The 25002-nt window shown below is 38.5% G+C and overlaps 1 protein-coding gene across 1 annotated transcript in view; it reads right to left on the reverse strand.

Annotated features, from left to right (window-relative positions):
* Positions 1-5561: 5561 nt before the first annotated feature.
* THEMIS (thymocyte selection associated) overlaps positions 5562-25002 on the reverse strand; it is a 224955-nt gene continuing 205514 nt past the window's right edge. The window contains exon 5 of the mRNA XM_077162855.1: positions 5562-6811. Coding sequence (XP_077018970.1) covers positions 6773-6811 — 39 coding nt within the window. The 3' untranslated portion in view covers positions 5562-6772. The remainder of the gene's footprint in view (positions 6812-25002) is intronic.

A 25002-nucleotide genomic window follows, 5' to 3' on the forward strand; every position in this document is an offset into this window, starting at 1 on the left:
GCTTCCCCTCCAACAATGAATAGGTACGACTCTTTTTCCATATTTGCCCATGTATTTTGGAGCACTCTGGCTCAGTACATAAATATTTATGATTGTTATGTCTTCATGTTGAATTTTCCTTTTGTTAATACATAGTGTCCTTCTTTGTCTCTTTTAATTGCCTTAGATTTGAAGTCTAATTTGTCGGATATTAGTATCACTATCACTGCTCATTTCTAGTTGATTTTCCATAAAATATCTTTCCACAACCTTCCACTTTCAGCCTATTTTTGTCTTTGGGTCTAAAGTGAGTCTCCTGTAGACAGCATATAGATGGGTTCTCTTTTTAAATCCATTCTTCCAGTTTATGTCTTTTGATTGGGAAGTTTAATCTATTAACATTTAATATTATTACTGTAAAGGCACTACTTTCTTCTGCCATTTTATCTTTTGGATTTTTTATGTCATATCTAATTATTTTTCTCCTTTTACCTTTTCTGATGGTCTTCATTTCTACACTCTTCTCCAGACCTCCCTCTCCTATCTTTTCCTATCTGCCTTAGTGCTCCCTTCAGTACTTCTTGTACAGCCAGTCTCTTAGTAAGAAATTCTCTCAGTGAATGTTTGTCTGAAAATATTTTAATCTTCCCCTCATTTTTATGGACATTTTTTTGGGTATAGAATTTTGGGTTGGCAGTTTTTCTCTTTCAGAATCTTAAATATATTATATCACTGCCTTCTTGTGGTTTCTGCTGAGAAACCCACATGTAGTCTTATCAAGCTTCCCTTGCATATGATGGATTGCTTTTCTCTTGCTGTTTTCAATATTCTCTTTGTCTTTGACATCTGACAATCTGATTAATAACACTGTTTTCACTCTTTTATCTAGGGTTTTCTTGCTGAATCATTTTTTCTTCTGTTTATTTTTGATTTGTTTGTTTCTGACATTCAGTTCAACTTAGTCTAGACCTCTAGCATAGATTTTGTTTAACTGATCAGAATTTTTCAGTTCTTGTTTTTTTATTTTTTGCCCTGATTTTTTTTTTTCAGAGGGCCTCTTCAGGTATTATCAACCCCAGTCAGATTTTCCCACATCAGAAAGACCCATGTCTCATGAGGAGAGTAGCCAGCATCAGTTTTCCCTGAGGGTAACCTAGCAGGTTGTCAGACTTTCCGATAAAGCTTCTAGACTCTGTGCTTTTCCTGTCCTGCTTAGCATATGGCACTTGTCAGCCTGCAGCTCTCCACTGGCATAAAGTGATACAGTGCCTTGAATTTCAGCAGTCTTTCCCTGCCAGTGGTGTGGTAGAAACAGAGACAGAGGTAGTAGGTGGGTTTTGATTGCTTTTGTTTTCCAGTCCCTGGAGCCTGAATTCCCTGAAGAAGGGCATCCATTTGAGCTGGGTCCTGCCCCTTTTCTCAGAGAAGATATGCCCTTTAGGGAATTAACCCTTTCACCTTACTAGTTACTTTGTTTCTTAGACATGCCTTAATTCTGCCCTTGCCTGGGGCAGTGCTGGAGCCTAAGAGTGCTTGCAGTTCTACGTATTGAGCTGTTAACAAGTAAAATAAAAAGCAAAAAGGCTTTTCAGAACTGGACCCCACACTCCCCAGGTTTGCCAATCAAGAGCTGGAGTTGGTACATAGCTCTATGTATCCCCAGGATCTATGTGCCCCCTTTTCTTGGACTCCAGCCCTTTTCTGGTATTTTTTGCTGTCCAACTCAAAAAAACCTTTGGTTTTGGTTTTGTTTTATTCTGTCAGCCCTGCACCTTCTCTGCTGGGGCAAAAACTCCTGGTTCCTTTGATGCTTACTCCAGGTTTCTCTGTGCTCAGGGCCTGTTTTTGGTAGTCAGAGTTTCTTAATTCCACAATTGGAGCTTGGTTGAGCTAAGCCCTTTCTGCTGGTAAAGTCTGTTTCCTTTCCCCTCTGGGAATCAGCCTGCCATGCCCATGGGGGAGGGGCACCAGCCTCTGCAGCTCGGGAGACTTATATTTCTGTGTGGGAATCCCTGCTGTTCCACCCATTCCTGACTGGTGTCACTGTGTCCAGTCACTGATGTCCCCCAGAAATTGTTCCATACAGTTCCTGGCTATTTACTAACTGCTCTGGAGGACAAACTAAATTCCACACCTCACTATTGCCTTGTAATCTTTTGCTGCAAACTGGACATTTTAATATTTTAATGTGTTATCTCTCAAATGTAGTCTCTGAGGTTTCTGTTCCTTAAGCTAGTATATGGCTAGTGTTATTGTGAAGATTTCCTTGAATGCCAGGAACTAACAAAAAGAGAAAAAAAGAAAACTCCTTTCCCAGTCTTTACAGATTGTTCTGTGGCAGGGCTCCCCATTGGAGCTTAGCTGGCCTAACAATGAATCTAGAGTACAGATTGATGTGAAAGTGTACCATCTTTTCTGAGCATGTGTATTATCCTGGGCATGTGTTTGTAGTCTTAAGAATTCTCCCATTACATGGAGCCCAGTATCCCTTTTCCCTTACGAAAAAGCCTAGAGCAAATAGGCTATAACTAGCCCCAGGTATTATATGTATATATTAAAATTAGTAGCCTCTTGCCCCATGCAGCTGTTATTTGATTGTTTTCTACTGTATATTAGCTCCATTGTGGGTTGCTTCTGGGTGCTGGGCAAGCTCTGGGATGGCAAGCCTCGGTGAGTGTCGTGACTCAGTCCTTCTGGCTGCCCCCAGAACCCTAGACAGACGGGCACTGATGTACATGCTCCCTAGGCTATGCATGGGTGATCCATCCTAAACCAAGACCAGGCATCAGCGTCATGATCATCATCCTGCCTCAAGCTGGGGAAGGGGTGGGAAAGGTCCAGCAATGACATCATAAGACTTTCCTGCCATCTCTAAGTTACTCTTTTCCTGATTCAGACTCGCACAGTTGCTGCCAGCCTTTTACTGTTTTTTTGAGCTCTGAGTCATATGGTTCTCTCTGGTTTTGCTTGTTGTTTAAACATTCTGTAGGATCCTAGAGTGTCTCACTGCCATCCTATGTTCACATTCCATTATAACAGGTTTTAATAAGATTTCAATTCTGCTGCCACGAGATTAAATTGATAGGTGATGTTGTAGGTTCAAATGTAGCGCTACATAAAGATGGTAAAGTCAGAACTTCCTGTAGCTGTGAAGGTGACCTGATTTGGAAATAAGGTCTTTACTGATACAACCAAGTTGAGATAAGGTCATACAGGACTAGAGTGGACTCCAATCCAATGTGACTGGTGTCACTATAAGAAGGAGAAAAGGTGAACACAGAGACACCAACCTAGAGAAAAGACAAGTATGCGAAGACAGGGTCAGAGACTGGAGCGATCCTGTCACCAGCCAAAGGTTACCTGGGCCTACCAACGGCTGGAAGGCTTGGGGAATATGGCGCTACCAGCACCCTGATTTCAGACCTCTAGCTTCCAGAACTCTGAGCGAATAAATTTATTTTGTTTTAAGCCACCAAATTTGTGGTACTTTGGAAACCAAGACACACAGCATGGGAAGGAGTGGAGAAAACAGTTATGGGATTAATGCAATAATCCAAACAAACAATGGCTGAAGCTTGTACCACAGTGGTAGAAGTGGAGGCAGTAAGAAGCAATCAACTTGTAAAAATATTTTGATGGTAAAACTAAAAGAATTTTCTGATGAGACAGATGTGAGGTTTGAGAAGGAAATGGGAGCTAAGGATTACTTCAAAATGTCTGGCTTCAGCAACGGGAAGGATTGAATGTTCATTTACTAATATTGGAAAAATTATGAAAGAGTAAACTTGATGTCAGCAGCTTGGTTTTGAGCTTGCTGTGTTGGTGATGTTTTTTGAAGACTTCCAAGGGGAGAAGTTAAGTTGGTTGTTGGATTTACAAGTCTAGAATTCAATGTGTGATCTGGACTGGAGACATAGGTTTGGGAATGTCATGCATGCATAGGTTATTTAAAACCCAGAGACCCGCTAATATCACCCGAGTAAAGGGAAGAGAAGCAGTTCAGTGACTGAGCAGTGGGGGACACCACAGTTTGATGAACTGCATTCTACTTCCTTCATGCTATTAATCCCCCATCATTTGCAGGTATTTTTCTAATAGCAGTGAGAGGTTGAGCATCTCCCGTTTTAACATACTTCAATAATAAGGTAGGAAACAATCTACTAAAGAGTTGTGTGTTTCCTTTTAATGATTTCAAATGTTTTGATGAGTGCAGAAATTAAACCCATGCTACTTTTAAACATGGTTTCTTTGATCCTGTATTTGTGCAATCAATCAAGTTTTGGATCCAAACCTAAGACTTTACTATAATGCCTATTACTTTTAATTCTCCCAGATTCAGATTTTATAATTTCACCCTTTAGATGCTTGTTTAGATCCGAATTCTTCCTTCCCACAAATTTTACACATTCCTCTTGTTCTAGTTAATATATAAATTATTATATAATTTATATAATAAACATTTGGATAAACATCTGGAAGTCTTATTAATGGATATTGACTTAGATATTAAAGCAAACACTTTTTAATGAAATTTTTTGTAATAAGAGTTGAGCCAGTATATCTCAAAGAAGCACATTTTCCTCTCTCCATGCCTCACTCTCTTTCCATCCCCGTTCCCCAAAGCGCTTGCCTGATTCAATTAGGAAGAGAGCCGTGTAGTAACTGGTAGTCTCGCAGCCCTGTCCATGCAGCCTGAAGGCGCTATGGGGTTTGGCTGCCTCCTAAGGGTCCACAGTCGGTGGGGTGGGGGCGGGGCTAGAGGAGGAATAGGCTGGATTGGAAAAATCTCTCTCCTCCTGGTTTCTTTGACAAAGGCAGCCTCTAGTTTGGTGAAGAATGTGTTTCAATTGCATTTAAGGAGTATTTTAATTTAATTGTTAGAGAAATATAGTTCATGGGAATTCCACAGCTCACGGGAATTGCATAGTTAAGCATAGTAGAGAACACACGCACAAATGAAAATAGAAAGTTTATTATTTTATTTTCAGCCTCCCAAAATATGGCATAGGTGAGCACGATATCAATAACCTTTTCAATTTCAAGTCTTTGCCTTTAACAAAATGGAAGTAAAAGACAGTGAGAAGCACAGTATATAAATTGGCTTACGTTAGAAATGTTATATATGACATTAGAAAGCCCTTGGTGATTTGCAATTAAGCTAAGACATGCTTAGTTTTGATTTTCTAATCAGTGAATTTTCTATTTGCTGAGAGTAAAAAATGTAACTCCTCTTCAGTATAAAATAAGAAATATTAAGTATTCATTAGTCTTTGGAAATAACAAATCAGCCTATGATTTCCATGAGTTGACAGACACCTATGGTGCAGTTTATGAAGCTTGCCTAATCCAGCCACTGTTCTCTGTGGGTTTTAATAATCAAATGTGGGGACATAAACTTTGAAAATTTCTTGTTCTTATAGACATAACCCATAAAATTGAAACCATCCTAGAAAATTTAAGAAACTGTAAATAATAAAAGTTATTACCATGATCAATACACTAAACAACCCAAGTATTGGAAATAGGGGTTTATTTTCACTAAAAGCAAAAAAAAAAAAAGTGATAATGAGTGAAGGAATGTTAGCTAAATCAAAATACAAATGTTGTCGAAATATTTCTAATTTTTTTCTGTTAAAAAGATGTCTCCTGATTTATTGTCTTCAGAAACTCTTTGATTCTAAATCAGTGAATTATTTCAACACATAATGTAAAATAATTATGAGATAGGAGGTTAGTTAACAGTTATTATTTATAGTTAGAATGATCTATGAACCCAGAAACCTGTTCCTAAGTTCTCAGCTTGCCATAAAACTCATGTGTAAATTTAACCAAATAACCTCTGCCTCTTCAGTTTGTTAGTGACAAAATAATATTGTCCCTGCCTGCTTATAACATAATGACAAGATAAATTCTCAAAACATGAGCACCTTTATAGCAATTTTCACAGATTGGACAAGATGGTTATTCTACTGTACAATTAAGAATCACTTTGTCTTCTAGGCAACCAAATTTATTATAACTCACTGCAGTTGTATTGCCTTTTTCTTTCCATCAAGCATTAATGAAGAACTAAATTGCTTTCCTGTAACCCCAATAAACATTAATTTAAAGATTTATCTAGAATACAGTATATTAAATTTAGGGCATATTATCAGAACTCTGGTGATATTGATGTCAGGGTGTGAACTCTGGCTGCTCATGGAGGAGGGGTGAAATACCTGTGACAGAACAGTGTTAGTTGTTGAACCCTTAGCACATTTATTTAGAGTATATTTAGAAAATAAGCTGACCATGTGAAGTCAAACTCATTTCAATAGCTCCAAGGCAATCAGATAAGAAAGCTAGATATTTTAAATCATGGATCTAATTAGTCTATTTGAATCTCATTAACAGGAATTAGAACACTAGAAACATGACAAAACAAATTCGTTAAAAAAGTAAAAGTATTTGTTTAGCTTTTATCCTATTTGGGGCTGGTTTTCTTCAGAAGCTGAATAGGTATTTTTTTTACTAGTTCAATTGTTGTAGAGGAATTAAGAAGCACAAGAAGAAAAAAAGTGCACGTTCAATGAATAGGTCCTAAATAACAAGGAAAGGATATCTGGGGATTTGGGCACATGAACTTCCTTGTCACCGTTTCTTTATGCATTGTCCTGTGAAAACGTTTAGGTTGGTCCTTTGCAGCCCCAGCCACCTTCTTCTGGCGCCCACGGGGGGAACAGCCATTCCTAGCTGAAGGACAAGGTCAGTTTTCCTTTTGCAACATTAATGTGCACCGCCCAAGTGGCTTCAGTCACATCTTATGTTCGATGTTTTTCATTTTGGAAGATTTCTATAATAAAAAAAAGGATAATAATAAGGGGTCATCAGAAATGTGTACCAGGAAGGAAACCGTCTCCTTTCAAATACTGTTTATAGAACACCCACAGGCATATATGATTTTAAAGAAATAACTGGGAACAAAGTATAAAGAGCCAAAGAAAGAAAAATGTAAATTCTTCAAAAGCAAGGTAGCTATTTCTAAGAGATGGAAGATAATACCCTTAAATATGTACGGTGTTTTTCAGTTTATAAAATGCTGTACTTTGCACTTTTTGCCCTTTTATTTTGTCTATTGTATAGGTAATGGGATATAGGAAAGTGAGGTCACAGTTAAGTTGGGAGACGTGCCCAGCAATCACACAGCTAGAAAGGACTGAAGCTGTTTGGAATCTGAAAATATCTGACTCCAGGCCCCATACACTTCAGCTATAGTAGGGCCTACAGAGAAGGGAGCAAACTTGGTGGAATTCTACAGAGCTCCAAAGGACAGAAGGGGTACTAATAAATGTTAACTAAGAAAAAGCAGCAAGTCTCAAGTATCAGCTGTACAATCTAGAGCTTCTAATCAACGTATGTGCAAACGTCATAATAACACAACACTATATCAAGCTCTCAGGTGAAGCCAGATTTATTGCAAATAGGCATCCTGTTTGTCTTCAGGCAAGTAGGAATTCTGTCTTCATCATTTTCCGTAAGGGCTGTGAAGAGTATGAGTGATAGGGGTTAAAAAACAAGCCAACACAACACTAACAGCAAGCGCCACAGGGCTCAGGAAGTACAGAAAAGCAGCCACGCTCTCAGCACCCCATTGCGTGAGAGATGCGTTAAGCCAAACTGGAGCTTCCTCTGAGGCTCACACCCCAGCACTCACTGGCTGTAATTTCCTTCTGTCTTTCCTTCCTTCTTTCCTACCTTTTTTCTTTCCTTTGTTCCTCCTTTTTTCTGCTACAGACTAGCTCTACGACCTTAACAGTCTATTCTAGCTGTTCTGCCTCATTGTCTCCTCTTTAAGAAAAGGAGGGGGATATAATAATGTCCATTTTATAGGGTTGTTACAAAGATTAAATGAGTTAATAAATGTAAAGAGCCTAAAACTGTCTCACCACCTGTTAGCTATGTTTATTATGTGTGCGGAGTACAAAGACAAAATTTATGGTTTTCTGAGCTCTGATGAGCTCGTAGAGATGTGTCAAAACAGAAAAAGCAGCATTTCCTCAGGCATCCTGCAAACCTCCTCTAACAGCCTGAATATGTTTATCTCTGTTAATGTCCCCCCACCAGGGCTCCTAAGGATGGGAGGGGGCTGGGGGGTTGCTGGTCTTGGCGGGGAAACAGCCTGGAGTCCGTCCTCTCCTTGATTTCACTCCCTCTGCTCATGATCCCCTATTCCCAACCGTACTTTCGAGTTTTAGGTCTTACTTTGGGAACAGGAAAGCACACACTGTAGAAGATACATTATGGATGAAATAACACAGATTTTTAGGCAGTAGGCCCAGATTTAATTCCCACTTCTATCACTAACTATCTTTGAGACTTTATCTGCAAAAGGAGATAACAATATTTCTCCCTCTGAGTGTCACTTTTATCCAGGGCAAGGGAAGTGAGAGCAAATGGAATAGATCTATCGTAGTGCAGATAAACAGAATCTGAAAGCCTAAGTGTGATTCCTGAGTCTGCATTTTCCTGGCTATGTGTCTTGAGGAATCTAAACGATATTTCCTTATCAAGTGAATGTGTTTTGATAATAATAATCGATAATGATCATGGAGTTAAGGACCCATCAAATGAAATCATGGATCTGAAAGTGCTTCATAAAATGGGAAATGCTAGAGGAACATTACTTGCTATTACCATCTCATATAATTCACATAAAATTATTAAAGGCTCGAATTTGAAAGTTCAATCTGTCATCTAAACACTTAATCTTCTTCCCTTGTCAATAAGCTGATAGCACATACTGAAGCAGAAGAACAGGAGGTAGGAAATTAGAATAATGAGATTATCTCAAAATAAAATAGTAGGATTTTTAAAACCTAGTTTTGGAAGGGACCTTGAAAGTCATTCTGCCTCACCTGCTCCATCCTTCACCCAGTGCAGGGGAGCTTTAAATACAGCCACGCTCTATGGGGCAGAGCAGATTTCACACTGAATAGAAACTGTGTTCATTATCACAATCAGCTCCTTCGAGATCAAGCCGAACACGTCATGCTCAGTTGGATAGGCATAGAATTTAGTTTTGTCTTTTTTTCTTTAGAAAATATGAGCTGAAGAAGTATCCTTCAATAGTCAACATCTGCATCTTTGTAAGAATAACACATTGTTCAATCCACAAAATGAAGTTTTACATATATAAAATTAGACTAACTCTTTGGAACAGAGGATAAAAAATGACCATTCTCTCCCATTGCAGAAGAATCAAATTCAACTGTACCTAAAACTGTATCACACTCTTATGAAGCCGATGCTTCCTAAGCCATGAAGGTGAACCAAGGCTCCTCACTGCCCAGCTGTCTCCTCTCAGGACTTACGTACCAGCCCCTAGAGGTGCCCCACCAGCAGTGCAGGGGGAACGGGCAGCAAGCTTTAGGAGCCAGCTTGACTGTCAGCCATGGCTTCCTGGAAGTTCTTGTGAACATTTCCTGCTGGCTTTACATCAGGGTTTTTGTATCTGGACCCATCCTCTGGTTTCTTTTCTATATCACCAAATAGAGAAAAGAGATTTTGCCAGCCTAGAGGATGGAGACACCCTGCAGTTTTTGAAACTTCTTGGAGGCCAGTATAGTGAGAGCTGGAGGTGGCAGTGGTGTGGAAGGCAACTCTGGGGACTCTACGGATGGGGGTTACATGTCTGCTGATGTGCTGAGAGAAGGCAGCACAGGACATGGGCAGAACAGATGGACTAGTGAGGAGGGCATGCAAGGTCCAGGCCACAGATGATGCTGGCTTGGAACAGTTAATAGATTCCAGGGTTTAAAGAAAATGGTAAAATTCTGGATATGATTTGAAGATAAAAGACAATAGTTTTTGCTGATGAACTGGATGTGAAAAGCAAGGAGAGAAAGGTGCACAATTCTTCTGCATTACTTTTCCACGTGTGGCTCACTGAATCACTGCAACAGAATCATCCAAGAAATGTATTGAAAGAGACTCTTACTTCTGGTCTTAGAACTTCTGAATCTAGAGCACAGCCAGCAAACATTTTGTCTAAAGGGCCAGGCTTGGCAGGCCACGTGCTTTCTGTCACAACTGCTCAGCTCTGCTGGTATGCCGTGAAAGCAGTCATAGACGATACGTCAATGAGTAAACAGAGCTGTGCTCAAATAAAACTTATTCATAGGCAGTAAAATTTGAATTTCATATAATTTTCACATCAGAAAGTATTATTATGCTTTTTACTTTGGTTCAACTATTTAAAAATGAAAAACAAATATTCTTTGCTCATTGGCTTTTTGATTATAAGCAGCAGTGGAACAGATTTGGCCCATAGGTTGCAGCTGCCAACCTTACTCTAGAGAGCAGATTTCAAGAATATGCATTTTTAAGTTTTTAATTATTATTAGAAAAGGTGTGGGTTTACAGAGCAATCATAGATAAAATACAGGATTCTCATACTCCACATTATTAACACCTTGCAATGGTGTGACACATTTGTTACGATTGATGAAAGCACATTTTTATGCTTACACTATTAGCTGAAGTCCATGTTTAACTTAGGGTTCACTGTTTGTATAGCGCAGTTCCATGGACTTTTTAAATTTTTTATTCTACTACCATATATGCAACCGAACGTTTCCCCTTTCAACCACATTCCGATATATGATTCAGTGCCATTAACTGCATTTCCAACGCATTCTGCCATCACCACCATCCTCTACCAAAACAATTCCATCATTTCAAGTAGGAACTCTGCAAATTTTAAGCCTCAACTCTCCAATCCCTATCCCCACCCTGTCCCCTGGTAACCTACATTCTAGATTCTGACTCTGTGTTTGCTTATTGTGATTATTTCTTATCAGTGAAATGATACGATATGTGTCCTTTTGAGTCTGGCTTATTTCGCTCAACAAGAGGTTATCAAGTGTCATCCAGGTTGTTGCATGTATCAGAACTTCCTTCTTTTTATGGCTGAATAATATTCCATTGTATCTGCATACCATATTTTGTTTATCCATTCATTCGTTTTTGGACATTTGGGTTCCTTCCATCTTTGGGCTATTGTGAGTATTGCCACCATGAACGTCAGTGTGCAAATATCTGTCTTAGTCCCTTCTTCTGATTCTTTGGGGTTATACCCAGTAGAGACATTGCCAGGCCATATAATAATTCTATACTTAACTTTCTAAGGGACCGCCAAGCTGTCTTCCACGGTAGCTGCACCACATTCCATACCCACCAACTATGCACAATGCATGAGGGTTTCTGTTTCTCTGCATCTTCTCCAACATTTGTAATTCTCCACGTTTTAAATCTAGTCATTCTAGTGGGTGTAAAATGGTATTTCACTATGGTTTAGATTTAAACGTCCCTGACAGTTGATGATGTTGAGCATCTGTTCATCTGTATATCTTCTTTGAGATTTATCTGTCTTTTGCCCATTTTTTAATTGAGTTGTTTGTCTTTTTGTTCTTAATTTGAAGGATTTCTTTATATACTTATATATTTGGGATATATCTGGGATATTTCTTTATATATTTGGGATATTAAACTTTTGTCAGAAATGTAGTTTCCAAATATTTTCTTCCATTGTATAGGCTGTCATTTTACTTTCATGATGAAGTTCTTTGAGGTGCAAAAAAATTTCATTTGGTTGAAATCACATTTATCTACTTTTCCTTTTGTTGTCTGTGCTTTGGGTATAAAGCCTCTAAGAAACCATAGTTTAGTACAACATCCTGTAGATGCGTCACTACATTTTCTTCTAGAAGTTTGATAGTTCTAGATCTTATATTGAAGTCTTTGACCCATTTTGAATAGATATTTGTATAAGGTGAGAGGTATGGATCCTCTTTATTTCTTTTGCAAATGGAAATCCACTTTTTCCAGCGCCATTTGTTGAAGAAACTGTTCTTTCCCAATTGAGTGGTCTTTCCCACTTGAGAAAAATTAATTAACCATAAATGCGAGGGTTGATTTCTAACCTCTTAGTTTTATCCCACTGGTCTATACATTCGCTCTTATTCCAGGACCATGATATTTTTAGTGCCATGGTTTTGTAATAAGTTTGAAGATCAGGAAGTATGAGCCCTGCAAAATCATTCTTCCTTTTGAAGATGTTTTTGGCTATTTAGTGCCCTTTACCACTTACATATAAATTTGATGATTGGCTTTTCCATTTCTGCAAAAATGATTGTTGGAAATCTGATTGAGATTGATGTCAATTTATAAATTTTTAGGGTAGGATTGATATTTTAACAAGGTTTAGTCTTCTACCTTTCTTTTGGTTACTACTTGTGTGGTATGTATTGTTTCCATCCTTTCACTTTCACCCTACTTTTGTTTTGAATTTAAGGTTAAGTCTCTTGCAGATAGCATACAGTTGGGTCATGCTTTTTTAGCCATTCTGCCAACTTCTGCCTTTTGACTGTTGCATTAACCCATTTACATTTAAAGCCATTACTGATAATACAGGGCTTTTGTTTTAGTTCTGAGACTGCTTAAAGCAGACACCATGAAATGGTTTGCTTAAACAATGGGAATTTATTGGTTTACAAACAATTTTGAGGTCATGAAAATGTCCAAATAAGGCATCATTAAGGTGATGCTTTTTTCCCAATGACAGACAGCCACCAATCCTTGCTTCCTCTGCCACATGGCAAGGCACCCATACGGCAGCATCTGCTGGCCTCTCCCTTCTCTTCTGGGTTTCATGATTTCAGCTTCTTGCTTCCACAGCTTTCCCTCTCTTTCTCTCTCAGTATTCATTCTATTTATAAAGGACTCCAGTAATAGGATTAAGACCCCACTCTGAATAAAGTAGTCTCATCAAAAGGTCCTACTTCACAATAGGTTTACAACCAGAAGAATGGGTTACATTTAAGAATACGTTTTTTTCCTGGGGTACAAACAGCTTCATTACACCACAAATTTCTTCTGCCATTTTGCTATTTAGCCATTGTAACTCTTACACCTTTTTTGGTTCTCAATTCTTCTGTTTATGCCTACATTTGTATTTATTTGATTTTTGGGTGTCGTACCATATTGAGTGCCTTCTCTTTTCTATTTGGATATATTTTCATACATTTTTCTTGCCATTACCTTGAGGTCAAAACTTTAACCATCCTAAATGCAGAACAATCGTATTAGGTTTGATACCAACTTGACTTCAACAGCATACACATATGCTCTTCCTATCCCCCTCCATTCCCCCACCTTCTACTTTGTATTTGTTGGCACTTAGTCTTTGTATATTGTATGTCCAAAACCATCGACTTATCATTGGTTTTATGCATTTGCATTTTAGCATCTGTAGGAAGTAAAAAGTGAAGTTATACCAAACAATGCCAATTAATAAATACTGGAGTGTATAATTGCCATGCTTACCTCCATCACAGGTCTTTATTTCTTAGTGCTTTTTTTGAACCATTGTCTAATGTTCCTTCCTTTACGTCTGAAGAACTCCATTTAGTATTGCTTGTACATCAGAACTAGTGGTGATGGAACCCTCAGCTTTTGCTTATTTGTGAATTTCTTAATCTCACCCTCAATTTTGAAAGAAAGTTTCATGGGATATAGCATTCTTGTGCGGCAGTTGTTTTCTTTCAGCACTTTAAGTATTTCCACCCACTGTTTTTTGCTGTCAGATTTCTGATGGGCAGTGGGTCTAACTGGGACTCCCTAGTACATTTCATGTTGTTTTTCCCTTCAGCTTTCAGAACTCTCTTCTTGACTTTTGCATTTGATCAATATATGACATAGATTATTTTTCTTCATTAAGAAAAATGTGCTTGTGGTCTTTGGGTTCTTGGATGTGCATATCTATATCTTTTGCTAAGTTTGGGAAGTTACCAGTCATTATTTCTTTGAACATTTCTTTGGTCCCTTTCTGGAACTCATGTAATGCATATATTGGCATGCTTGATGATGTCCCAGAGGTTTCTTAGGCTGTTTTTGCTTTTAATAATTTTTTTTTCTGCTCCTTAGCTGATTCCTTTCCAGTGTCTTGTCTTGAGTTCACTTTCTTCTGCTAGCTCCAAAGTGCTCTTGAAAGCCTCAAGCAGTTTTCATTTTGTTCCTTGTGGTCTTCAACTCAAATAGTTGTTTGTTACTGTTCTTAAATTTCTACCTCTTTACTAAGATTCTAATGTTGCTCGTTCATTCTTTCCCTGATATTCTTTAATCCCTTCTCTGTATTTTCCCTCATCTCCTCGAGCATTTTTAGGATCACTTTTTTGAACTCTTTATTCTTCCTCATTGATGTTTTCTGATTTTTTTTCTTCTTCTGGATGGATCATCATTCCCTATTTCTTTGTTTGCATACATTTAAACTTCACAAATGTTAAGTCTGGGATTTATTCCCTGAGATACCTGTTTCTTGATTTGTAACCAGCTGTGGATAAGACCAAGATTTTCTTGAGCTTTACCACTCTTATCAGGAAGGTCTACCCAAGGCAAATGCGAGTGCACAGTTCTCCCTGTCTTCTATGGGCTTTGTCTGTCCTGGACTTGTGCTTGGTGGTTGTTTTGGAGTTCCCCTGTTCACAGAAGTCTGACTGCTCCCTCTAGTTCCCAGGTGACAGACCTCTACCTCTGGAATGTTTAAAGTGGCAAAGCAGCTTGAAACAGTGAGCTCCTTTCACTGTTTCAAGCTGCTTTCGCCTGGAGAACAAATTGGGTGAGTGGGCACATTGGAGAGTAATTTCCCAAGTCAGTCTTTCCTAGGGTAAACAGGGCCAGGGACTCAGAAGAGGTACACAGTCCAGTTCCAAACTGTCATGGGGAGGGGAACAGAACGGGTTCCTTGAATTTCTTCCTCAATTCCCAAAGCTGAGCTTTCTTGACTTATCCAGCAAATGTGCTTCTTGTACTTGGCCTCTGCAGATCTGAATCTCTGTAAATCTCTGTCAGACCTTTGTCTATAGCAGGTTGGGACAATGGCTGCCCTCAGAACTCGGTGCCCAGGGATCCAGAGTTCCTAATCAAAGGCCATGACTAGCAATCAGCCATGTCCAACCCTGGTCTGGGGAAGAGGATTTTTGCATCTCTGTCATTAACACTCTGGCCAGGGGCTGGAGCCTTTGGGGGCCTTCCGTGAGTGTGAGGGTGAGCATTGATGATGCGCTTCAGGGAAAGCAGTTCACTAGTCTTTCCCATAATTCACCAGCTTCTTCCTTCTGCTCTTCCCTAGATGCTGTGAAGAGCTCTACTAACCTCCAGCGTTTCAAAATATTTGTTTCAGACAGTTCCTGATGGCTTAATAGTTCTGGTGAAAGGATTGAATTCTGGAGCTTCCTTCTCCACCATTTCCCCACAATCCTCTCTAGGAATGCGTATTTTAACCTGTTTCTTCAGTGGTTTATTTTTATGTCCAAGAAATTAGAGAATTACATCATCTGCTCCTTCTTGCTTTGCTTATCTTAGTTTATTGGTCAGAATAAAGATGCACTTCTTGAATGAACTAAGAACCAGAATTGGTTTGGAATAATTGATTTAAGAACATTTGTCACCTACCACAAAGAAAACAGTTTAGGAGGAAGAGAAAAAGGAAAAGAAATGATGAAATTAAAAGTTATTTGTGAAGAAAACTAGAGAACTGGAGAGAGGCTCAGAGTTTATAATTTAAAATCAATCTCCATCCTTTAAAACATTGATTCACCATTAAAAAGATCCATCAATGGTCTGCAAATGACTCTAAAAAGATCAAAGACAGAGGTCGTCACACAGTCCTGGTTGATGCTGTGTTCTACCCAACTTAAGACTGCCGATGGTCTTAAGAAAAACACTATTTGATAGAGGGAAGGCTGCCATCTCCCGTGAGCTGGGGGATGGGCACACAGCTGGCTCTGGCTTGCAGCGGCATTGCCTAGTAGCCTGGGGTAACAGGTCTGCATCCAGGCATCTCTTTATTTTATCTCCCAACGCTGCAGTTGCTCTTTCTTTCAAGAGCTGTAATACAAACATCAAGTAATAGGTGGGAATTAAAAAAGAGTTAATTTACTTAAAGTAGACTAATTCATTATTGTATTATCAAAATAGTGATCATTCTGGGTTTAAAAAACAGTTTATTTTATTTCTTCATCTAGTAAGCATTTCTCGACTTTGTCTTTGTTTTGTTTCCGTGTTATTGCCTTCTTTGTTTGTCCCTGAGACTAAATCAAATACTTGCAGAGGAAAATTTTTTGTTTTAAATAACACAAATGAGATTTCAAGACTTAGTAAATAGATTAAAACTATTAACAAATAGCTTCTGGATGTTTTTAAGAAATTATTTCTTTGGAAAAGTAATAAGTTCATCAGCTTCAACAAGTACAATGAAAAATGTAATACTGGGGTGGTGGTTGGGAGGTTTGATGGACCCCAGAAATGTATGTTCTCAAAGTTAATCCATGCCCGTGGGTGTGCACGCATTGCAAGTAGGGTCTTTTGGTGAGCAGGATTTTAGGTTAAGGTGTGACCCACCTCATGCAGGCAGGTCTTAATCCTCTTACAAGAGTCTTTTATAAAAGAATGAAACTCAGGCAGAAAAAGTCACAGAAGCTGAGAGAGAAAAATATAGAAACAGAGAGGAAGCCACTGAAGCCAGAAGCTGGAAGCAACAAAGCTCAGAAAAGACCAGCAGATGCTGCCATATGCCTTCCCATCTGACAGAGGAGTCCAGGATTGCCTACAGCCTGTCTTCAGGATGAAGGCATCAAGCTGATGCCTTGACTTGGACATTTTCATGGCCTCCGAACTGTCAGCTTCCCATTGGTAAAGGCCAGCCTGTTTCTGGTGTACTGCATTTTGGAAGCTTTAGCATTTTAAAACAATTGGTAATGATGAGAAGAGAAAAGGAATGGAGGTAAGACAAGATTTCAAATTGGCCATCTCAATAATAGGACGTGGTCTAAGGACGAAGGACTCAACACCTAAGAGCTGAAAGATATTTTCCTTGAAACTTAAATAGACTCCTTCATAAACCAACAGGATATATAGGATTAATATTTTGGAACAATAGTCAACATGCAGCAAGTGCTAAAAAAAATAGAGGTTGATTGAGCTGTATAGTAAAAATAAGTTTTCCAGTATACACCTTGCACCAGTCTCAGAGAAAACCAAGTGAGGAAGATATTTCTATCCTCATTTTATAGATGAGAAAACAAAGCAAAAAGAGATTAAGTGATCTTCTTCCAGTGATATTTTTGAATTAGAATTTGGTCTTGGGTCTGTCGATTGTAAAGCTGGCACACTTCCATACACCCCACCGCCCTCCAAACAATTTCCCCAGTGGCTCCTCTTCCTGCTCAGCCACAGATGGGGAGAGTGGAGTAAAAAGGAAGGTTGGGTTTCTTCGCCTATATAACCGTTTTTCCCTTTCAATATAGTATATGGTTTTGCTTTATAATTAACATTCTGCTGATGAGATCTCCCATTGGTGAAAGCTGGCAAGTAAGATTTTCCTTGAAGAGCAAGCACTGCAGGAAATAAATTAATCTCTGGGGAAGAAGTAGGGCAAAGCTGTCAGTGCTCACACAACTGCCTAATAAGAGATGATATTTCAGAATTGTTCAAAGAATGAAATGACTGTGGGTTCTCCTTCCAGCAAATTCTTAAACCTTTAAGCCTTTTTGAGAAGGAGGAAATAGGTTGCTATAAAATAAAGAGCAATCTCATAACATTTTACTTTAGCCTGTCAATACTTTCGGACTAAGAAAGTATCCTCTGGAAATGCAAGGACAGTTCTACTAATATCATTATTTTGTTTGTATTATGGGAAATCTGCACTGATGTCAAATAGAAAGATGAGAGATTTACCAGATTTTTTTATTGCCTATTTGAGATTGTTCAGTATTCCAAATGACAGGTTTTTTAGCCTTTGAAATAACAGCAATTGCCATGCTTGCAATTGTGCACTTTTTAGAGCCACATTGGATTAAGATCTTCCTCTGTCAATATTGAGAAACAATATGCTTTGTGATATCTAAAATGCCTCTTAATGGTATATTATTCAATAAATAGCCATTTATTCAAGTCCTTAATAGAGAGGCCCTACACTGTCTAATTCTCAGAATAGTCCTGATAGGGAACTGACTTAAGTTTTGTTTCCCATCACACAAATAAAAGCTGAAGCTTGGATTAAACATTCAGGTTAAACTAAAGTGCAAAGGAAAGCCTTTCATTATTATCTTGCTTATCTGCCCTTCATTCTGCAGCTTCCACATTAGCCTCAGTGAAGAGCTTTTCTATGGAGCTTGTTTCCTCTCATTTGTTTAATATCCCACACCAAGCAGCTTCTTAGATATGGTGAATCACCTCCATGTGAGTCTGACTTAGAGATGAGCCAATTTGAGTCCAATTTGTGCATTGCTGCATGATCTCAGAATAGGCCATACAATCACATGCCTTCAGAAAAGACAGGACATAGAGATGGCCTGGTACACCTCTTGTCTTGGTGGAGAAACCAAAGCTCAAAGAAATACAATGGATTGTGAAAGACTCCACATGTACATTGTGGCAGATCTGGGACTCGACTTCTGTTTTGGTCTCTAACCCGGTGTTCTTCCCATTACTTGACAAGTCCAAGTTAAGGAGGACAAGTGGCAGACAAGAGTGTTTTGCAGGCACAGATTTAGTCTAAAGACATAGGAATAATTAGACCACATAGTTGAAGCTTCAAAAGAAAGGATATCATATTAGATCATGTATATCTTGATAGTATGAAATTTATTCAGAACAGAACATTTATTTAGGGCAGAAGCAAATAGGCATATTTTAAAAGGTTGTCCTCACTGCCAAGGATTAATGTTTCAATAGGGCCATGGAAAGGGTAAGAGAGAATATGGCACCCTCTTTAGCCAGTCGGAGCACCAGAGGCAATGACAGAAATTATGGGCCCCCTACATACAATAAATTCCCTTCACAACTAAATAATAATTAGCCCTGGAATGACAGAGCACTGACCCTGAGTCACGACTGTGCTCCCGGATGGAAGAGAGAGGACACGTTCAGCCCCTCACTGAATTCCAAGTACAGAATTCCCTTTTGGGTCCTTGTGGATACTCATGTGAATGGCCCCACCTCATCTAACTGGAAGACGGAGCTGGGTGGCCAGCAGGAGCAGAAAGAGGGCACAGCAACCCTGCCCTGGTAAGGCTTCCTTTGGTTTGTGATGCACACAAAGACTGACCTGCTACTTTCATCCAAAGAAAATTTAGGAAAAGATCGACTTACGAAGAAGAGGGGGAAGCTCAGAAAGGGTGTCATTTACCCATCCGGAACTTCCAGATGGTCACTAAATATTCAGAGATGGACTATCCATTCCAAGTACAGTGCACGTTAAATATAAATCCAATCAGTCAGTTTTTGTTGCTGTTTTAATGAAGAACCATACACTATATTACACACATGGAGGTAAAAACTATATTTCTGCTTTACTTTTTTATTTTATGTGTGGTTTACCACACAATTATAATTCAAACTGAAGGCAGTTTCTGCAATTCACTGAATTCTGCAATTCAATATTAAGCAAATGAAAATATTGCCAAGATATGCATCCTAGGTAATTCCTAAATAAATACATTTGGAAATGAACTTAACCTAAGAAAAGAAATACCATCTTAGAATGAAGTTTCACTTGCCTAGAACCACACTCTAATTCCAGGTCCTTTTTTTGCTAAATCCATCATTTACAGGCAATATTTCCAAACCAGGAGCTTCCTGGGTCTGTAACACACTCCACTATCCACTCAGGGCACAAAGCTGTCACTGCCACGAACATCCGCTGCCAGGGAGATGCAGGGATTGATCAGATAGCATGTTTCCTGTGATTGAAGTAAAACTTTGATCCCAGGAATGAATTGTGTTATCTGGTAGCTTTCTGGATCCATAATCTTAAGAAAAAAATAGCTCCTAATGAATTAATAATGGCTTGAGACTCAACACATTGCAGCAATTTTCATTGCAGTATAGTTGTTTCTTTTATAGTCACCCTTGATTAGTAGTATTTGAGATTTGCAATATGCATGGTTTTCAAAGCCCTTTGTAAAATTTCATTTTTATCACTCAGAGAGAGTCAATGAAAAGGTAATAAGAAAAGCTCTATGGGATATTTTTTATAGGAGTGTCAGAAGCCAGTAAGCTAACTACAGGAAAGAACTCAGATTGTAAAAGCAGAGTTTGGAGCGGAAAACCTTCAGAGACTTTATATCTAGTATTTTGACTTTTACATGCCCTTGGAGAAAAAAGTATGCTAGCTAGAAAAACAAATAAGGAGGGGAAAGGACCAACTGTATGCTTTAGAATAATTACAGTTTTAATTTTCCTACTAACTACATGTGAAATTTTAAAGACAGAGTGTAATAGAAATAGAGCTGATTTTGTGTGTTTAAAGTATTGGAATAATAGAAAATTCTTATTTCCCTTGCTAACTCATCACAGATTTCCACGATATGGAAGTTACTCTGGTAGCTTAAGTGACTGCCATCAACTCCTCCACAAGTCTATTTGCTTTTTCCTGCCCTTGAGAGAGATGAAAAAACACCAGATCATTGTCCCCTAAATGCTAAACGATCAAAATTCAAGTCTGCCTTATGACTTATTTGACACTTTGTCTTTAAATTGAAAACATCTGAATTATTTTAGCCTCTTTTCTCAAGCCATTAATCTTTCTTGTTTATCCTTCTCACAAAAACATTAAAATGTTATCATGACAACACAAGCAATCTTAAAATAAGACCCTTTCTTTAGCCGTGAAAACCACAAAGAAGGAGAAAAATCTAATACTTAAAAACAGTGAACAGTTCTGTCATTGTTGTGCTTAATTCTATGTTGCACGTAAACTTTCATTTCATTGAAATTTGCAGGGCAAGCTAGTTCCTTCATCTATGCCATATGTTCCAAACAAAATAGTAATAAGCATCTGAACATTGTGCATTTATCATGTAGCAATATCACGTGTCTTAACAGATCTGTCGTTACATTGGCGTCTACGACTGCAGTTGCCTATCTCTTGCTCCTCTCTCTCTCCAGATCAGCCAAATCATTCTGACAATCAATTGGTAGTTTTGTATCCAGGCCAGCTTGATTAGAGTGCAGTTTCTTGGATGTGTCCTACATAGAGACTCTGAAATGACTCAGGCCAGAGTGATCGATTTCACTAGTAAATTATCAGTCCAAAATAAGTCTCAGGGATATGACAACGATAAACATTTATCATTTGGCAAGTTATTTCTATATGTCTGAAACAGAACATCCTACCTGTCAAAGTGAGTTACAAATTATATTTTCATCAATAGATTTCGGTAATCTTGGTGTGGAACATTTGAGGCAATCTAAGTGACTAGAGTAAGAAGTTATCCCAGGCACCGGAAATCATCTTCAAAGTCTGTTTATGCGTATTACTCTTTTCTTGTGAAGTTTATAAAATATTTTTTATTTAGAACATTTTCACTCTGTTTTTATTCTTATAATTAAATGATGCAGCAATTTGCTATATATTACATAATTACATAACATACACTGGTTTTTCTTTATATATTATAGGTACTGTTTATATAAAACAAGTCATAACATCAACTATTAAATAACTCACATATTATCGATATTATGGAAATTGGACAAAACTCCTATAGTAGATTTGAGAAAAAGATTCATCATGGCAATAAAATTATTAAGGCACAGCATCAATGGATCCTTAAATTCATCTCCCTACATCCAAGAGATGTTACAGTGTTTGATGTTATACTGACATATTGTCCGCTTCAAAGGAATCATCAGATGAAAGCAAAAGCACAGGCCTTAATAGGAAATTAAACTTTCAGCACATTGCTCCATATTCAAACTCAAACTAGAAGTTTATCAGTTTGAATGTAATTACAAAACATTCAAAGTTTCATAAGGTCAAAATTAGCCAATCAGTATTATCCATCCATACTACCAGATTGGCCCACTAAAGGATAAGACAATGATCAGTTTTCCCCTAAAGTTCCTCTTACAAACTGTGCATACCACCAAATTCATTAAAAGCTTGACTTTGTAGAATTAAGGATATTAAACTTGGGAAGTGCTGGACACTAAGGAAATGAGTGTCTAGCAAGATTAACTTTACCCAAGTGAAGAAAACGAACATTGCTGGACCTTGGGGCTCTGTCTCCTGACCTGAGTCCTGCGTTCACCTCACCCTATGATTAATTTGTCATTTATTTGTTCATCCAATGCAATTGTCTGATTGCATCCTCAGACGCAATGCTTCACCCCTCTGTTTTCAGGTCCTTCTCATGTGATTTGACAGTGTCCTCCTGCTCCTTCCTTTGGACCAGCTGTATGTTGGCATGTGTGATGCAAAACCTTGAAAGATGTTTACACAGCTGTTTTTCCTCATCTTGCTCTTCCAACACGCCATGAGAACATGCCAAGACAGCGGGCTGGAGGCTGGGCAGGACACGGAGCTGTTGCTTTAGTTACCGGAGCTGAGCCTGGGGCATTTGGGCAAACCCAGCCTCAATCAGCTGACCCCAATGCCCATCAGTTGGAGGTCACAGCCTCACAGGCCAAGTCAATGCATTTTTACTTGTATGCCATTGCATTTTCCTGGTGGTTATGCAGCATTGTATGGCAATAAATGACTCGTGCACTGAACAGCCATTTATCTATCCCAGATGCTGGGTAGAATGTCAGAATGTAAATGTAAATTCGATACAGTCTCAGACATAGAATTGCCCAAACACAATTTCTTAATTTTTTTAAACAGAGAATTGAAATCGAGTGTCATTAATTCCTGAATTCCTTTTTTAATGACAAAAGATGGGATCCTGATGATATTTGAAACAATCCTAAAAAGTTCAGCGTTCAGATGCTGGCATCAGTTAGAGCTAGACCACTCCACTGTTCACATCTGATTCATCCACACCCCTAAAAAAACGTAAGCCTGTCACGCAGCAGGAATTTCTATGTTTATCATTGAGTCTACATTGCCACATAGCTTTTGGAAACCTCCTATGATTTTGAATTGGATACCGCTGGAAAACATATTATTATTTCAAGTTATTAGAGGAGTATTAAATCATTGTTTCTCAGTACTGAGCAATAAATTGGACACAAGAAGGAATGTAGTGGGCAGGTCACGGTGGCTCAGTGGCAGAGGTCTCACAGCCAGGCCAGGGTCCTGGGTTCTATTCCCGGTACCTGCCCATGCGAAAAAAAAAAAAAGAGGAATGTAGCTTCATGTTTTTTCATACCTAATATAATTGATATTATTATAATATTGAGGGGAGATTTTAAGAAGTTCATGCAAAGTATGTATATTATAATATAAATCAGTCTTCAAAGAAGAGATGCTGAATTTAAATAAAATCATTATAACTGAAATCTTTATCATGAAAGCCAAGAAGAAAAAAGTGACCACTGGGTCAGAAGGGGTCAAGCATTGCAGAGGCTCTGTGCTTCCAACCTCTCCTTTGTTTTACTTTTTACAGCCAGGCATCTGGTCCCAGCTCCTGAACTGAAAGGCAAGTAGATGCCTCTTAAGCTTCTGACACTGCCACCCTCTCTCATCCTCGTTTTACTCCGACAGCCCCTCCAGTTCCCTGGGTCCCACACCATTTCCAGGCATCTATTTCCTGCCACAACAATAAAATCCTCACATAAAAATAATCACATTTTGCAAATACATAAACTCACTGCTGTAGTCAGTGCAAGTATCTGGTTACATAGTGCCTCACACATTTCTCTGACTAGTTCATTGGTCAACTGTGTATGGAAGTTATAAATCAAAGAATGGTTATGTTAAAGAAAGTGAGAACTTGAGAACTTAGTACATATATCCAGTGGCCCCGTGTCTGTAGGCATGGATTGTGGCCTAACAATAACTGAAGTAAAAAAACACCTTCTGTCAGGCCGTGTTCAGTAATTTCAAACCTTCAAACTGAAGATCAAGTCCAGAGGTAGATGAGAACATTAACATGTAAGCAAAGAACAGAGAGGAATGGGAGGTAAATGCAAACTGGCATGCCGTGCAACCACGCTGTAGTTGTATTTCTAAGTTAAATCCTGTTTATAATTTCCATTTAAATTGATATTTGAAATGCATCACTGGGATTCTGTCTGTTAATATAAAATGACTCTCCTATTATTTCTCATGTTATTCTTGACTTAGAGCTTGCTTTCAGTTCCTCCTGAAAGCAGTGATCCAATTACAAGGTGCTGAATATTTATCTCATAAGCAAAGAAGTGAACCAATAAAAATTACAAAAAAAAAACACGTTAACCCAGATGTCCATGGAAAAATGTCTTCAAATCTGTCTTCCAGTTCATAATCAAAGCCATGGTTTTGGGTAAAAACCCTTCTTTTCCAAAAAGTTTATTGCAATTTCCTGCTCATGACCATGCCCAGTTGTGCCTTCGTCCCCAAGAGGAAATCAGGCTTGCTTTTACTTAGAGACCCACGTGGACCTGTCTTGGCCAGGAACTAAATATTGCTCACATTTAAAATAATCCAAGCACCCCAGATGATGTACTTTACTTTTTACTCTGTAGAAAAATCAATGCCTCTCTTAACTGACCAAAATACAGTTTTGTCTGCTTTTGCAGACAACTGCTCCTTTCCATGGAAAAGGTACCACTGACTGTATCTTTTCACTTCAGAAAAGTAACTTCACACGATGCATGGGAAGAACTTCTCATTAGCTAATTTACTTTCTTCCTCAGAATTAAATTCAACTTACCGCAAAAGAGAGTATCAACAACACAGAGACTATAGGGCAAAATAAGGAAGATCAAAATGCAATAAAATATATAGGCTTGCCGTGCACATTCAAATTACATGTATGTTGTATGGCTGAGTCACCATAAATAATTTAAGAGATTATCCAGTAGTTTTACCAAAAGCTAATAAGGTTCCCATTGTTCATTACAAAGATACAATTAAATGGAGGTAAATGTTTACTTTTTCTGAGGAAAATATTTAAACAGGCAAGATGAATGATAAAAAAATGGTCTGCAGCTGGTCATGTACACAGACAGTCTCCTCTTTCGGATAATGTTTTGAGGTTTCATGAGATTTTCCACCTA

Source organism: Tamandua tetradactyla, chromosome 5, assembly GCF_023851605.1.
Source record: "Tamandua tetradactyla isolate mTamTet1 chromosome 5, mTamTet1.pri, whole genome shotgun sequence".
NCBI classification, from domain to species: domain Eukaryota; kingdom Metazoa; phylum Chordata; class Mammalia; order Pilosa; family Myrmecophagidae; genus Tamandua; species Tamandua tetradactyla.